The 18,457-nt window shown below is 28.7% G+C and overlaps 1 protein-coding gene and 2 long non-coding RNA genes across 12 annotated transcripts in view; 1 reads left to right on the top strand and 2 right to left on the bottom strand.

The window, feature by feature from the left end:
- Positions 1–5,099: 5,099 nt before the first annotated feature.
- On the bottom strand, positions 5,100–10,173 carry eas (ethanolamine kinase 1). Of its 9 annotated transcripts, none has more exons than XM_089070295.1 (8): positions 9,879–10,021; positions 9,365–9,500; positions 9,081–9,209; positions 8,163–8,300; positions 7,711–7,976; positions 7,406–7,632; positions 6,964–7,186; positions 6,669–6,791 (listed from the first exon to the last, which is right to left on the bottom strand). In XM_089070295.1, the coding sequence occupies exons 3-8, from the start codon at positions 9,198–9,200 to the stop codon at positions 6,713–6,715; spliced, it is 1,053 nt and encodes a 350-aa protein (XP_088926421.1). In that variant the 5' UTR covers positions 9,201–9,209; positions 9,365–9,500; positions 9,879–10,021; the 3' UTR covers positions 6,669–6,712. The 9 variants fall into 9 exon arrangements, with proteins under 9 accessions (XP_011647399.2, XP_088926421.1, XP_011647402.2 ...); XM_011649100.2 differs by having other exon boundaries at positions 9,081–9,163; XM_089070296.1 differs by having other exon boundaries at positions 9,384–9,500.
- Positions 10,174–10,295: 122 nt separating this feature from the next.
- LOC148937832 (uncharacterized) overlaps positions 10,296–18,457 on the top strand; it is a 94,681-nt gene continuing 86,519 nt past the window's right edge. For both annotated transcript variants that reach the window (XR_016137858.1, XR_016137857.1), the window contains exons 1-2: positions 10,296–10,522; positions 17,318–17,488. This is a non-coding gene — a long non-coding RNA (uncharacterized LOC148937832). The remainder of the gene's footprint in view (positions 10,523–17,317; positions 17,489–18,457) is intronic.
- Positions 15,933–17,554, bottom strand: LOC148937840 (uncharacterized). Its single transcript, XR_016137859.1, has 2 exons — positions 17,415–17,554; positions 15,933–16,473 (listed from the first exon to the last, which is right to left on the bottom strand). It is a non-coding gene; the product is annotated as an uncharacterized LOC148937840 (long non-coding RNA).

Genomic DNA, 18,457 nt, shown 5'->3' with positions numbered 1-18,457 from the left:
GAGTTCCCGCCCTCGACTTTTAGGAAGGGGGAAATAAAAATATATAAAAAAAAGATTTACAATTTTCGTTACGTGATGGAATTTCAACCATTTATTATCCCGTTTTATGGGCTCGTTAGGAACATTTCTTTTATCGGATTTTCCCGTCCTGTTGGCGTCGAGACTATACAAGGAAGAAAAAAAAACGTTTAATAAGCAATATAACTTTCGCTGAAAAATGAATTTTTCGAGATATTTTGAAGCCCTTCGCGATTGTTCGAAAGGGAGGAATTGTGGAATACGCAGGACGTAACATACTCAAAACTGTGAATTTCTTAAAGATTTTTGGAACATATATTATAGATTTATACTGAGAAAATAATTTCACACACATTTTTATTTAATACACAATTATAATTTTTATACATAAAATTATATACAATTATATATAATGATTTTCGTTTCTTTTCATGCACGTTAATGTCTGTTTATTCTTTTCAACTTATTCGCTATACTATATTAGCAATAGTAAACGATAATCAAAAGACGCTGGATCATCACACGGCGCATACTGCGCGAAAGAGTACGATAATATTTCTATTTCCTTCTTATATGTGTCGCGAGCGCGAGAGAATACAATGATATTCCTATTTTGTACTCACGGCGCTTCGGTGCGAGAGAGTAGGATGATATTTCTATTCTCTTCGGCCAACCCAACGTTGTCGAGTGCCGAGCGCACATGTACGTGTCTCGTTTTTTGTGTGCGTGCCTCGCGCGTGACCTGCCGCGCGGTCAAAACAATCAGAATCGAGACAGAGCGTGACACGAAGTTACGGGCTGTGAAGAAAGCGCTCTTTTCATAACCATTTTATCCACAATTATATTCTTATAATTAATACAATGGTGAAAAGTGTGTCGTCAATGTCAGAAGCGTCTATTTGAACGGTACTGATAAAAATTATAATCAGAAATGTTTGTTCTGACAGTACTTGCAAAATGAAATCCAGAAGCGTTAGTTCTGACAATACTGGTTATTACAAATAAATTATTTGTAAACAACCAGAGAGACAAGAAAAAAATTATCAATTGCATTCTCACGAAAATGAAGAAGTCTATTCTATATTTCATATTACAGTATGATTCTAATAATAAAAATCAAAAGCGTCTATTTGGTACTGATAAAAGTTATAATCAGGGGATCAATCATGTAACTTTTACATGAAATTTTTCACTTTTCACTTTTTATTTTTCATTTTTTACTTTTCATTTTTCATACCTTGACATTTTACATGAAACTTTTTAGGTATAGCGATTATGTATGTACCCATATAGCACATTAACATTGAATCAACATTTTAGAAACGTTGAGTCGCAATTATACTGATGTTGAATCAATGTTGATCAACACTGAATCAATGTTGCATAAACGTTGTTGCAATGTAAAAATGTTCGCGAATGTTGATTTATACTTGTAATGTCTACGTCTGATGGACATTGACACAAAATTGTTTCAATGTTAAATCTATGTTGATGAAACATTGATATCACCGATATATGACGTACCGATATGACTAGATTTTAGGTTTTTGCATTACTCTTCCACGATTTTACGTATATTTCACTTTTATAATGCAATTTTAAATTGCCTATTATTATTAATTTATATATGAAATTATGATATAATAGGAAAATAAAACATAATTTAATACAATTGAGAAAAATAAGAGGCATATAAGCCAAGCCGAATCTTCTTGTTTGAAAAATTTTTGTTTATTGAAGTAACAACATTAAACATTTCGACCTGTATTAAGTTATTTTCAGTAATATCTAAGGGAAAACATAGAATATATAAATCTTAAAACAAATTTGTATTACATTAAAATGAGATATTATTATTGGACTTACATAAAATCAATCAAAAAAACAAATAAAAATCTTCAGTCACTTGCTCCCAACATGAACAGGTAGAAACATGACAAAGATCAGGTCAAACAAATGCCCAAAGATATTCTTAGTTCTAAATTATAAAAACCAATTAAAGTGCTAAATCACACAAACAGTCGAAACGTATTAAAATTAGTCGGATAAAAAGAAAATCACAAATAGTCAAAAACTAAAAAGTCGGAGGTTGAGAAAATACAATAAAAGAATAAAAATAAAAATAAATAAGAAATAAATATTAAAGAAATAAATTTAAAAAAATTAAATTAAATAAGAAATAAGTAAATAAAAAATAAAAATTATTATGTTGAATTGTAAAATTATAAAGTCATTATGTTCATAAAAATGAGTGAATAAATATCCATGAGCGAAAAGTCGAGTAGTCTGTATCAAATAGTAATCATTACTATTGTCAGAAAGTGTAAAACAAACCGATACAGGATTGAAGAAAGGAGATAAGAAAAGGAATAGGAGAAGGGGAAAGAAAAAAAATGTGGTGGAGAATAATAAGAAGAGGAGGAAAGGAGTTAAATCGGGGATAACTGGTTAAGGACAGGCAGACAATTGTCAAGCAAAAGATCCGTGTCGTTCTGTTTATTGAGGCCGTGTTGTTTTTGATGTAAAAAAATTTCAATGAAAAATTAATAAATTGGTGACCTTTCTTGTCTGATTTAAAAAAAAATTTAATGAATATTTATGTATATACATATATGCATATTCAATGTTGTAGCAATATTTTATAATCAATGTTGAAAAGTCAACAGCATTTTATAATCAATGTTGAAAAGCCACAGCTTAAATGTAAAAAAAACATCCGCACATCTATATGAAACATACAACGTCTCATCAACATTTTTTCAATATTATATGCTGTCTGGGTAGCTTAGATGCGTGGAAAGTGAAATCATGAAACATATTAAGTGTACAAAAAAGTTCTGAGCTTTAGATTTCATACAACCGAAATAACAATTTAAATTTTATATATCTTATAATCCCGCCCTTTTGCGGTTTTAAAGCGTTGACATTTGGCTTTCTAAAATGCCATATGGTTTGGCGTTTGATGCACATAATCTCAAAAATCAGTAGTGTTCACGATGGCAATAATAAAAGAACATATTCGATTTTCCATCCATTTCGCGTTTCATCTGAAGAAAAATGCTGTTGAAGTTACTGCAATGATTTGTGCTGCATATGGAGAGAACGCTGTAAATTATACTACATGTAAAGATGGTATCAAAAATTTTGCCAAGGAGATTTCAGTCTTGAAGATGAACCGCGTGCTGGACGCCCTCAAAAGATTGAAACGGACGAATTGCAAGCACTGCTGGATATAAACTGAAAAGGAGCTTGCAGAACAGCTTGGCGTTACGTAGCAAACCATTTCCGTACGTTTACATACGATGGGAAAGATTCGGAAGGAAGGCAGATGAGTTTCCGCATGAATTGTCCGAAGACAACAAAAATCGTCGGTGTGACACTGCACTCACTTTCCTTTCAAAGTTCCGGAAAAAAGATTTTTTGCACAAAATCATTACAGGCGATGAAAAGTGGATTCTTTATGATAACCCTAAACGTAGAAAATCATGGGTTGACCCTGGTCAACCTTCGACATCGACGCCAAAGCCCAATATCCACGCCAACAAGATTTTGCTCTGTATCTGGTGGGATTGGAAAGTTGTGTTGTATTACGAGTTGTTACAACCGTGAAACAATCATGGCAAACCGCTACCAACAACAATTGACCAATTTGAGCGATGCATTAGAAGAAAAGAAGCCATTTACTGGCCAAGGACGTCATAAAGTGATCTTGCTTCATGACAATGCTCGACCACATGTTGCGAAAGCGACTCAGGACCATATCTTTGCGTTAGGCTGGGAACTTCTCCCGCACGCGGCGTATAGCCCAGACATGGCGCCTTCCGATTACTACCTATTTCCGATCGCTGCAGCATCATTTGGCTGATACACATTTCGTGAGATTTGAAGAGATACGAAAATGCATTGATGACTTTATCGCTTCGAAGTCGGTGAGCTTCTATCGTCAAGGAATTCGTAAACTACCCGAAAGATGGCAAAAGGTCGTTGATGCAAACGGGGAATATTTCGCTGATTAATATTTTTTTGTTTGTTTTTGAATAAAGATTGAATTTTACAAAAAAAAGCTCAGAACTTTTTGTACACCTAATAGTTTCATAGATTTTATAGCTAATGAAAATTATTTTATTGATACAGTATTATATACATCTTTTAATAACCAATTGTATTACGTACACTTAATCCCAACGCAGTCCTAATCTTCTTTAATTCCGAAGCATATTTATTAATTCCCTAGATTTCTGCCTTTCCACCACCAAGGTACGAAAAAATTAACGTTAAAAATTTCACATTTTCACGTTTGAGAGAGTTACATGGTCCCGCAAAATTGTACATGATTGTAAGTTCACGTGAAACTTTTCACTTTTCACGTTTCCGCCCTAGGCGAAAAGTTACATGATCGATCCCCAAAAGCGTCTATTTGATGTTACTGGCAAAAATGTATGTCAGAAACGTCTATTCGGGCGATATCGATTATTACAACTGTATTATTTGTAAACAATTGGAGAAACACACACACACACACACACATATATTATGTATACTGGAAGAATATGTAATGTTATTGCAAAATCTACTAAAATTATATATATGTTTGTACTAGATATCGTAGACAACTAGTATAGCAATAGTACAAATAGTTTCATATCTTTCTATAAACATAGCAAAAAGTCGCTTCATTACGTATGTGCGTATATACATGTTCTCTTTGAGAAAAATACATATAGTGTCTTTCGTATTCTTATAAGGGTATTGGATATAGCGAACGTCGGATATGAAGAACGACTACTGCATTGACAATACATGTATACAATATATCATGTATTTTCATTTATTTATTTATAGTAAAATGATAAAAATTAATATGATAATAAACGGAATTAATCATTATAATATAGACTTTTTAAATTGTCAATCATTACCGACATTTCTTTAATCCGTTCCGTTTAGATGGTATTAGCGGAAGGCCGTTGTAAGGAGAATATATCTTAAATATGACCGGCGTGAATAGCGTCGTTGTTCGTCGTTCCCTCTGGGGACGTGAAGTCGATAGGATGAAGAGAATAATTAACTCAATTCACTCGTAACTAAGAAAATCCAACGACTTTATTGCTATGGGATGTCGTGCTGATGTTACAATATATACTCGGGCTCGATGTGAGCCTAGTCGAGAGAGCCGTTTCAAGACTCTTGCCTTGTTCAAAACCAAAAACGAAGTCGCGCCAAAGCGTTCGTAAAATCATCCTCTGTAAACCATGACGTATACCTATTTAGAGAGGGATTGCTGAAAGAAAAGAAACGTGGTGCCTACATCGTTGGAGTTGTCCTTCGCTTTAGGATCCCCTTAATAGTACATACCTATAGTCTGTAATGATAAAAGTAATGAAATTAGTAAAGATCATCAAGAACTGTATCTACAATTTGGATCAACTTTAATACTCTAGTCTTCATTTTTGTGGATAGGTAGATTTTATGGCTAAATATATTGATGATATAATGATACAATGAAAGAAAACTTAATTAATTAAACTAAAATTAGTCTGTCATATCTCTTTATTATGTTAAATTAATTATATAATTATAAATATAATATAATATAATTATAAAGATGTATTTTTATACATTTATTTATCATACGTACATACACCGGCAGGAATGGTATCCTGCGCTCGACGCGCGACTACTACACATATACACGAAGCGCGTACGTCCGTGTCCTCTGCGGAGCGCGAAGGAGATCACGGAGTGGGGAGAAAAAATAGTGGGGGCAATTCGATGTTCCATCCTTAACGCAAAACGCGCGATCGAGAGAGAAAACATAATCGGGCATGATATCGAATTTCGGTATCCCATCGCTGTCTCGCACACTCGACACTAGTGCGAGTGAGACCGCGATGTCTCTACACATCGCGCTTTGTTTACGTTCGTGTCTCTTCGTTGAACGTGAAGGAGACGCGGAGCGAAGGGAAAAAAGAGTAGGGGCAATTCGATGTTGCATCTTTAACGCAAGACGCACGATCGAGAGAGAAAGCATAATCAAACGTGACATCGATTTCGGTGTCACGTATAGAAATACCGCGGTTTCTCATTCGCACTAGCGTCGAGTGTGTGAGACAGCAAAAGGACACCGAAATCGGTATCACGTCTGATTATATTTTCTCTCTCGATCGTGCGTCTTGCATTAAGAATGGAACATTGAATTGCCCCCACTATTTTTTCTCCTCGCTCCGCAGAGACACAGACGTACGCGCTTCGTGTGTATGTGTAGCAGCCGCGCGCCGAACGCAGGACACCATTCCTGCCGGTGCGTGTACACAAACACGTGTGTGCTTGGCGTGCACACTCATATTTCATATTGGACTACAATTATTAATATCATATGTACATTTAACTTTATATATATATATATATATATATATATATATATATATATACATGCACGCACCATGCACACACACACACACACAAAATATATATATATAGTTTTAGTTATATATAGTTTTTTATATATAAACACGTAGCGAGCGCGTGCGCGTCTTACCTATATATATATATATATATGTGTGTGTGTGTGTGTGAGCGCGTGCATGTATGCACGTACAATAATTATTAGTGTTAATTAAATAATTTGATATAAAATGCTACAATTGGAATGAATGTTTCAAAAAATGCCATATATTTTTTATATGCTATTGCTTTAGTTTTCGTATTTTGTTTTCAGCTTCAAAGATTTTTTTTTCCATCTGAAATATTCGTTGAAACGTATTGCAGCATATCTGGAAAATTATGTAAGAATTTTTTGTAATAATTTGATCAATATATTTCTATTTTCTAATAATTCTATTATATGAAAAATAGTTCATATCGAATACTTTTGCTGTTAGTTTATCGATATCACTAGATTTGTTTTTGTAAATATTGTCTTGAATATACAATAATATGACTTACGCTAAAAAATCAAACTCGATATGCGAATGTTCGCTTTGGATAAGGGCCCAACAACCCCAAAGAAAATGTGGCATAGGAGTAAATTTAGTAACTTGCCAATATAATTTGTCAACATCTTTTTCAGATACATTAGATGTTGCGTTATATGTTTGTAAATATTCTTTCAACCATAGTTTTTGAAAATTTTCATCCGGATATAAAGAATAATCCGGATTGTCAAAACCTTAAATGCAATATGTTTGAAACTTTAATCTAACAGTGATAATACATGTTGCTACTAAGGTTTTTATCATGAATAGAATATATATATTTTAAAATATATTTAATTTATTTAAAATATATTAAATATATTTTAAATATATTTTTTGCACTCTAATATCTATCATTTTTATTTTGACTAGAAACAAACGTGGAAACAAATATTTTGAAGAAATGTAATTACCGGCAAATTCCGTAAAATGATTAACTATATCAAATGCTTGATAATTGAATGCAGTGTACTCATAATCGATAAATACGACACTCTCTTGTTTTTTATTATACAGTACATTTCCTAATAGAAGATCATTGTGGGCAAATACTATAGGACTATTCACATTGGAAAGCGTATTTTTCAATATCTGATATTCTTCCTCTAACGTTGTATATGACGGTATCAATGTTTCAAACCTAAAGTAAATGCCGTTACAAGAACTGAATCGTTTATAAATATATTTCAGTTACTGTTTAGGATGATCTATTGCTTACTTTGCTTGCTTGAGGGAATCGGAAAATCTTTTGGGCATAATTTGCATAAAATTCTTCGTTTTTTTCCAAATAAAAGCTTCTTTTGATACAGCCTCATGTTCAAACTCGATCATATGCATTTCGGCCATGCGTTTTGCGATTAATGGATATACTTTTGGACTTCTTACTGTTTCAGTGGTTAAAGTTTCACCTTCTAGGAATTCATACGCAAATCCATTGTTAAATGTAGCATAAATACAATGAGTATAGCCAGCCTTGTTCAATATCTATAAAAATATTTATATTACTATTACTAAAAATATTTACGCTATTACTAAATATATATGCGCATGCATGTATGTAAGCTTGCATATATATACACACAGAAATGATCACAGCTAAATTAATTTAATATTGAATAAATAAATAATATTAGTACGAATATTATCGTACAAAACTGATAAAATCTTTACCCGAATATTTTTTATCTCACTTTTTCTGTCAATTAATAAGTCCGAATTATTGCCATAAATTCTAATCAAAACCATATCTTTATAATGTTCCGGGTACCATACTCCTACCAATTTATTCGTTCTCCCATCAGTAAATACCTAAAAAAAAATGAAATAATAATATTACTTCTATTTAAATATTCTTTACTTGTATTAAAGTTTATAATCATACAAATTTACATCTATATTCTTTATTATTAAGAAAAAAATAAAATTAATTTGGTTGGATTCTCATGTTTATATCCACCCAGCAGTCAGCAAACTGTTAGCAGAATGTCGACAAACTGGCAACAGATTTAATCAGAAAATGTTAGCAGACTGACTTCATCTGAAGTCCCATTCTACTTACATTCTGTTTGACAGACTGGCAGCAGAAATTGTTGACATTCTGTATCAGCAGAAATTGAGCAGATCTTGCCATCAAATTGTATCGCGCAGATCCTGCTCGCTTTCTGTCGCCAATCTGATAGTAGCCTGCAGCAGGGTCTGCTCGATTTCTACCAATCTGCTAGCACAGAATATCAACAGATTTTGTCAGGTTTCTGGCAGCGGTTTGCCAATATTGTCAGATATTACAGAATCTGTTAGCAATCTGTTGTCTTTCTAGCATCAGAAATTTATAACAGACTTTGCGCATAATCTGTCTTTTCAGGTTTGGCTATCGGGCCACATATATCTTTTTTATATAAAGAGATAAATAAAGTTTTATATAAAGATAAAATAGTTATCTGTAGATAAATTAGAAGAACTGATAACAAAACATTGTAAACAGCTACACGACCTAATTTTCTCGAATCAAAGAAATAAGAGGTATGTTCGATTAAATTATTCTCACTATTATATCTGTTTCTAAAAAATATTGGATATTACTGCTATTACCTTGAAAAGCAATTGTTGCAGAGGCCAAGATGGTCGAATTCTCTCTACAACATTTTTGGCACCAGCAATAACTTCATTTTCATCTATCGTAATGTTAAGATGTTCTTCAGATATATTCATAGCTTAATGCTATTTTATGAAATGATAAAAATTTATTTTACTCAAATATTAGTAAAATTATAAATATAAATGCAAATAATTTTGATATATTACAGACTCGAATAACTAGTGTAATTAGTATATTTTCTCTATAAAAAAATCAAGTATAAGATATATGAATATACTCGTTAATAATTGCATTACAGAGGAATAAAATACTTCATTGAAAAATTGCTACACAAACAAAAATATAAAATAATGTAAAAAGTACGACGTCCAATAAATTAATCCGAAGTAATTCAAGCAGACGTCAAACGGCAACTGAAGAAGAAAATCCGATTACATATATATATATATATATATATATATATATATATTCATAAGTGATAACGATAAACGAGGGTAGCAATAGTCAATTGGAGAGAATTACGAAATCCAAACTATGCGTATATTAAATGGTTCTGCTTTGAGAATATCGTTCTCTATCAAAAACTATTTATTTAAATTTTATGTATTTATATCGACGGAAATGAATGTGTATATTCTATTCACGTTTGTTTTTATGAAAATTTTACAAACTATTGTCGAGATATAAATGTATAAATTTCTTTTTAAAGAAAAGTACTGTATCACGATTATAAGGTTATGTCATGTAATCATAATCAATTATTTATTGCTAATACAAAAAAGATATATTGCCTGGTTATATCACATGTTTATATCATAAAATGATGCTTAATCGTCAGCATCTAGCTTTGTTTGGAGATCGATTGTGTGTATTTTTATCAACTTTCCTCGTTTTCTGTATACTTTCATCTCACGTGAAAAAGTACGCACGATTGGATATAGGTATAGTGAAAATGCGATATTCCCTATACTCACTAAAGTGAAATATCAGGTCAATCACTGTAACTTTTCTCCTAGAGAGGAAACATGAAAAATGAAAAGTTTCACGTCTTTGACTATATGAGTATGGACTGCCAATAGGCTGCATATCCTATGGCACTATTAAGCAAAAAATGTTGCCAAGTACAACGAATTTTGATTAATTAGAATCCGTGCAAAATTCAAATCAGTTATTTACCAAATTGTATTTTAATCAAATATTATTTTATATTAGAGAAGCCTGAGCCACAGTCGCGATTTACCTGTTACCTTATTTTGAAGCGCCAATGTCCACGATCGTGGACATTGAATTACATAGCCATGTTCACGAAATTGGTTGGTAGGTAACACGACTATGTTCACGATTTTGTTGTTTTGTTCCGTGCTATGTCCATGATTTTGTGATTCTGTTCCGTGCTATGTTCATGAATGTATGTTGATACAAATCTTCAACTAATGTAAAATCTATTTGTAACAAATATGTGAAATATAAAAATATGTGAAATATAAAAAATACATAAAATAAATTTATAATATACATACTAATAGCACATGATATCATTCGAATATTCTAATTCGTACTGAAAATACTGTGGTCATACGTATTGCCTAATATACTAGAGAACATTCATATGACATCTTGATGATATATCATTTCTCGTATATTCTTAAGCTCATGTTCAGATACCGCTCATATACCGAATATATCCTAGCAGCATGATATCATCCGAATATTCTGTATTTATATTGTGATTATACCGAATATACTAAGATTATTCGTATAAAATCTATGTATCTTAAATGGCAAGATGACGTTACTATGACGTTACGATGATTTAAGGTCATCTTTTGTCAGTATATTAAAAAACGACGTAAAATAAACGTAACATTTGTTACGAAATATTATCATAAATATATTGTCATTTAATCGTCATTTTTAAGTTATTTTTAATGAATAAATAATAAAATAACATTACTAATTATTATCTTTTTTAATTAATTATAATATATAAATAAGAAAAATATTTCCCATATTTAATACAATTATTGACAAATTCATAAACAAATAAACAAAATATATTCAACAATTTATAAACAATTTTCATAATAAAAATGATTCTCATTAAAATAATATAGGTTCACAGATCTATATATGTAATTAAATTATCCACAAGAATTACATATGCAATCAAGATTTTAAAATTAAGACTATTTATATGACAATATAGTAACATTCATTAACCGATCTATTATATTTTATGTCAAAATTCCATGTTCACTTATATTATCATTTCAATTGCAGGTTTCATCCCATTATAGAAGTTAAGCAGCATCGAGCAGGATGCTCAATATATGTGTGTGTGTGTGTGTGTGTGTGTGTGTGTGTGTGTGTGTGTGTGTGTGTGTGTGTGTGTGTGTGTGTGTGTGTGTGTGTGTGTGTGTGTGTGTGTGTGTGTGGTGTGTGTAGCTATTATTTATTTGATTATTATAATATGTTAATGAATAATATGATTGATAATTATAATATGTTTTGACATTATTGTCATAAGATACTGATATGGTTTTTTTAATTTCTTAAGGTACAATTCATTAAGTAAGATAGAGACATATAAGAAACATAAATATATTAACAAATTTAATATTTTAAAGAATTAAAAATAATGAAAAAAATATTCTTACATACATAATACATAACATTATTATTTAATTTTGTTTATCAATTTATATTGCAATTTAAAATAAAAAATATCGCAAACAGTTTCCGTTTAACTTCAGATTTTATTCACTATAGTAAGATAAAAATATAAAAATTACAATAGAACAAATATAAAATTTATTCATATTACAATAATAATATATAAAATATTTAAATTATTACAAGCATTATATAAAGTCATAAATTAAAATAAAAATTGTTAAAAAAATAAAATATCACGAAAAAAATGTATAATTAAAAGAAGAATAAAATCAAACGGATAAAAAGATAATATAAAAGTTAAATAGATAATGCATTTAAGTTTATATTTTTAAGTTTATATGTATTTATTTGTATTCTTTTATACACACGCATACACGTCCATGCACACGTATGTTATATATAGAAAAAACGTTTTTCGTTTAAAATAATTTATATCTTTTGTTTATTTCGTTGTTATTATAAATGATTTTCCTCATTCCTAATCTATTTTCATCTTTTGCTAATGCAATTTTTTATCTTTATAACGCTTTATGTACGTCGGATTTTTATTAATCTTTATTTTGATTTTATAGTAAAATTATGTTTATTTATAATTTCAATTGGTCATTTGTTAATTTCATGAAAATAATTAATATGTCAGTATCTATCTGTTTACACTGCTTACACTTTCTATAAATTGGAATTTGTATATAATTTAACCATATTGAACCAATTAATTTAACCATATTGAAGGTATGCTTCAAATATCATACAAATTGAAATGATAAAAATAAAGTCAACAAATTTACCGCCTACTTTATATATTTTTATCTTTTATCAGTATGATTATTTATTTAGATATTATATTAATAATTTTATATTATCCTTTTATCCGTTTGAATCTATTTTTCTTTTAATTATATATTTTTAATTATATATTATATATTTTTTTCGTGATATTCTATTTTTTTATTTTAATTTATGGCTTTACATAATGCTTGTAATAATTTAAATATTTTATATATTATTGTAATATAAATAAATTTTATATTTATTCTATTGTAATTTTTATATTTTATCTTACTATGATGAATAAAATCAAACTGAAGTTAAATGGAAACTGTTTTGTGATATTTTTTATTTTTAAACTGCGACATAAACTTGATAAATAAAATTAAATAATAATGTTATGTATTATGTAAGAATATTTAATTTCATTATTTTTAATTCTTTAAATATTATATTAAATTTGTTAATATATTTATATTTCTTATATGTCTCTGTCTTACTTAATGAATTGTACTTTGAAAAATTACTTTAAAAAATCGTATCAGTATCTTATGGCAATAACGTCAAAACATATTATAATTATAATCAAATAAATAATAGACACACACACACACACACACACACACACACACACACACACACACACACACACACACACACACACACACACTAGTGTACAATACAATGATAAAACATGGATTTAAATTTAGAACGTAGGAATAAAGTGTTTTAAAACAATACATTAAAATAGGCTTAAAACATATTGTTTATAATTTATTGTATTAAGTTTATGATAGTTTATTACTTTTTATCTTATGGTTTTAAGTAAGAATATTAGAAATTTATATGAAATAATGTTGCTTTCATTTAATATTTAATATTTATATACATTCTCAACTCTCTTCGCTATTAATATTATGTATAAGAATATAATATAAAAACTATAAAATAAATCTTTGTTCTATTCTTTTTTATTCAGTAATTCCAGAATAATATGTATGTCCATATTCACTTAAACATGAATTTAAAATATTTAGAAGCTCGAGATAATGTCAGGATAAGAACAGGAGTCAACGAAAGTTGAGTGGAGGAGATTACGCACACATCGACAAAGCATGTCCGTGAGCTATCGAAGCCTCGGTCAGTCTCAAATAGTAAATAAAACGTCATAATCTATCTCTTTTTCTCACGCTACATTTTCATCGAACAACTAGCTGGCTGACTTGATGATTTTAATGTCGAGTCAATTATATTTTATCACATTTGCAACATTCATATATAGTATTTATAACATTTATATATAGCATATATATATCCAAATAAAAAAAAAATAATTTATATCTTTAATTAAGAAGTAATAAAATATCCAAATTTATAATCTTCGTTGAATTAAGAGCAGTCGAATACTAATCTAGAAAAAATATTTTTCTTTATAACAGATATTAAAACAAATAAATGAAACAAATTATCGATCACTGTAAATCTTTGTATTAAAATCAGTATTGAAAAAAAGAAAGAGAATTGTTCCAAATAAAAAAATAGATTTATTTAAACATTTATTTTTTATATCGCCAAATAAAATATATGCTAATTTTCTTAAAGGACAAAAATCTCCACTTATATGCTATGGATATTGTTGCTAATAATATGCAATAACATAGTATGTAATTATTTTTTTATTGTTTCTTCCATGGAAAAATATTATTTTACACTTGAACAAAATATAATGCCCATGAAAAATATTGTGTTTATGACAAGATATTATACTTATCACAATTGCGCAAAAAACAAAATATAAAATATATAAAATATATAAAACAAAGTAATAAAAAATATAATAAAAATAAATAAAAGAAGTATTATAATAAAATATTATAAAAAGTAATATAAAAATATAATAAAGTATTAAAAAAAGTATTATAAAAAGTATTATATATTATAAATAAAAAGTAAAAAGTAAAAAATATAAAAATATAAAAATATATTATAAAAAATATATAAATAAAAATATATTATAAAAAATATATAAATAAAAATATATTATAAAAAATATAATAAAAATTTTTTTATATCTATTCTTTATTATTTTTTAATAAGCATATGAATTATATTATTTATTTTTTTATGACATCTTGTATATGATTGCTGTAAATGTGTGTGTAGTAAAATATGTGTGTGACTCGACACCAGAATCGTCGAGGGAATCAGCAACTCAGCAACAACAAAAACGCAACGCGAGAGAAAGAGACAGATTATGTGTTTCTGTTTTGCTATCTGAGGGTGGCCGAAATTCCGAGCCTTCATAGATACACTTTGTCGATGTGTGCATTAATTCCACTCGATTTCCGAATAATTCTCATTCAATTTCCCGATTTTATAACGAGATAATTTCGTAATGTAATGGCAACGTCATAATAACATAATTCTAAAAAAATGTAAAATTATCATATACAATAAAAATGTATAATTATTCTATAACTTCTTTTAATGATTTTTTAAAAATATGCATCTGTTATATTAAAGAGTACAATTTCTCGTCAAATTCTTATGTTTAGACATTTACATATATTTTTTATGCGAAAATTTTAACTATTTTTTTAGACTTATTAAACAATTTTAAGTATTTATCTTTTTCTAATATGATTTAATGTAAACAAGATGATATAATTATAATTACAATGTAATCATAATTTTTGTATAATCATAATCATAATGTAATCTTTTAATGAAATAGTTGATAATCCACTTACGGAAGTTCAATTTAATATTATTCATTTTAATATTGAAAATTATTTATTTCGAATAGTTAAATACATTGAAGAACATTTTTAATAGACAAAGTAAGTAATTAATCATTTAATAGTATTAAATTTCTATAGGGAAATAATATTAAAATTTATGGAATTAATATCGGTTTTAATTTTTTGTGTAATTTATAAAAGTATTAATAAATATTCGCCATAAATAGAATTTATGTTTAATTAAATTCTTTGATCTTATACGTATAATATGATAGTGTAATATATATTGATATGACCTTACTGTTACTTAGTGTTAATAATATTATGTTTATTTTTGAATAGATAAATTGCGAGAATGAAATTTCTCAACTGTGCGCGCATGGGTGCATGCGTGTGTGCATGAACGCATACATAGCAATTAATCTTTTCAGAAATAAACGTAAGGATTATTATTTGCTAAACATTAAGTAACAGTGATATCACATTAATATTAATAATTTTCTACTCAATATACCTCTAATATAGATATAATGTTGTACGTAATAGTTATATCATTAAATAGGAAATCATTATATTGATATATTGCGATTGTTACTCGGTGTTTAACGAATATCGTTGTTTTCGTGAGTTAATTTCAAAACTGATTGTTTTAACAATGTATTCGGATAATGATCTTTTATTACATAATTGTTAATGAAACACAATATACAAAAATTTGAATAAACACGAAAAAGGCAAAAATAATTAACGCAACATATCTTAATAGCACTCATCTATTCTGAGAACGTTCCACGGGATATCATACAAGTATTCGAGATATTTTCCGAACATTCGAAATACATACTGCGATATACTGTGGAATGTACTTAGATCGTTACTACCGTTCACTAACCTAATCCTTAGTACGTACTGGAGAATATCCCACAATATAGCCACAGGATGAAAATGGTTTAAGAACAGTATATATATCATGTAGGACATGCATAAGAGTATCCCAGACAGCCATATAGATCGTGAAAATTTATAATATACGTGACATCTCTTACGGAAAATAAGTGAAAAAAATGAAAAAAAACTGAGAGAAAATAATGAAACATTTTTCATCTTGTATCATTGCATTGTTTTTAAAAAACGGATCACTCATCCTATTTGGGATCCTGCTCGATGCTGCTTAACTTCTATAATGGGATGAAACCTGCAACTGAAATGATGATATAAGTGAACATGGAATTTTGACATAAAATATGATAGATCGGAATGTTACTATATTGTCATATAAATAGTCTTAATTTTAAAATCTTGATTGCATATGTAATTCTTGTGGATAATTTAATTACATATATAAATCCGTGAACCTATATTATGTTTTGAGAGTCATTTTTATTATGAAAATTGTTGAATTTTATAAATTGTAGTTGTTGAAATTTATAAATTGTTGAATATATTTTGTTTATTTGTTTATGAATTTGTCAATAATTGTATTAAATATGGGAAATATTTTTCTTATTTATTTATATTATGATTAATTAAAAAAGATAGTAATTAGTAATGTTATTTCATTATTTATTCATTAAAAATGATTTAAAAATGACGATTAAATGACAATATATTTATGATAATATTTCGTGACAAATGTTACGTTTATTTTACGTCGTTTTTTAGTACACAAAAATGACCTTAAATTATCGTCATAATAACGTCATCTTCCTACTTGGAATACATAGATTTTATATGAATAATCTTAGTATATTCGGTATGATCACAGTACATTCAGTATAAATACAGAATATTTGGATGATATCATGTGCTACTAGGATATATTCGATATATTTTGGAGATGAGCTTAAGAATAAAAAGAAATGATATACAATCAAGATGTCATAAGAATGTTCTCTGGTATATTAGGCAATAGTATGTATGACCATAGTACTTTCAGTACGAGTGTGGAATATTCGAATGATATCATGCTATTAGGATATGTATATAAATTTATTTTATATATTTTTTATATTTCACATATTTGTTACAGATATATTTTACATTAGTTGAAGATTTGTATCGACACTTCGTGGACATAGTACGGAACAGAACCACAAAATCGTGGACATAGTACGGAACAGAACAACAAAATCGTCGTGTTACCTATCAATCAATTTTGTGGACACGACTATGTAGTTCAATGTCCACGATCGTGGATATTGGCACTTCAAAATAAGGTAACAGGTAAATCGCGACCGTGGCCGCCATAGACTTAGGGTGCGTTCCTTTCCTTTCCTTATTTACTCCGAGTACTGTCAGTACTACGAATAACGTTCCGATATAGAGAATAGTGCACTCGGAAAGTACTGCCTTGAATTCTATGACGTCATTGATTTTGACGTACTTCCTGTTGCGACTACTACTACTGCGACTACAACCAGCGAGGTAAAGCAATTAGAGCACAAAGATAGCTGCTTCCATAGAGACTGAAATAACCTTGATTGATGCTGAAGAAAATAAAGCGAATAATATGAAATAATATAATATAATGAAATTATTATGGTATTATATAATATTATGAAATTATTTATTATTCTTTTTTATTATTATTATTATTAATATTAATATTATTATTAATTTTTTTATTATTTATTATTTATTTTTTTATTATTATTAATTATTTTATATATATTATATTTAATATATATAATAAAATTATATATTTTTTAATATTATATATGCTAGTCATTTTCAGTTGGAGCTTGAAAACATATTACAACTGCGTTCCGTTTTATAATCTTGAAGCAGTTAGAAAGCGCACGAAACTAAAACGGAATGATAGCTGCAGTACACTTCCATTACGTTATAGCATGAGTATTCGGAATGAATAAAGGAACGCACCCATAGTGTAGATAGACCGAACATACTGTATACCAAGCAATGATATGTGCGATATGTGCGAGTGAGAAGAAACAATACCTGATTTTTTCTCTTTCTCTAATAGAAGAAGGAAACATTAAATGGGGACTGTGTCTATGGCCCGTCATAGTCAATTCTTATTTTGAAGGTCGCCTTAAATTCAGTCTTAAGATGTCTTCCAAATTCATAATCGATAAATGACTTAATACTTGAGCAGAAACTCAAAGTATAATTTGTGGAAGACTTGTGGATTTTATTTTATAACATCTTAATATGATTCATGAACA

This window comes from Pogonomyrmex barbatus, unplaced genomic scaffold (assembly GCF_055798465.1).
Source record: "Pogonomyrmex barbatus isolate J1 unplaced genomic scaffold, ASM5579846v1 scaffold10, whole genome shotgun sequence".
In the NCBI taxonomy this organism is placed as follows: domain Eukaryota; kingdom Metazoa; phylum Arthropoda; class Insecta; order Hymenoptera; family Formicidae; genus Pogonomyrmex; species Pogonomyrmex barbatus.
The sequence above is the reverse complement of the archived record's forward strand: the minus strand, read 5'-3'. Positions and strand labels throughout refer to the sequence as shown.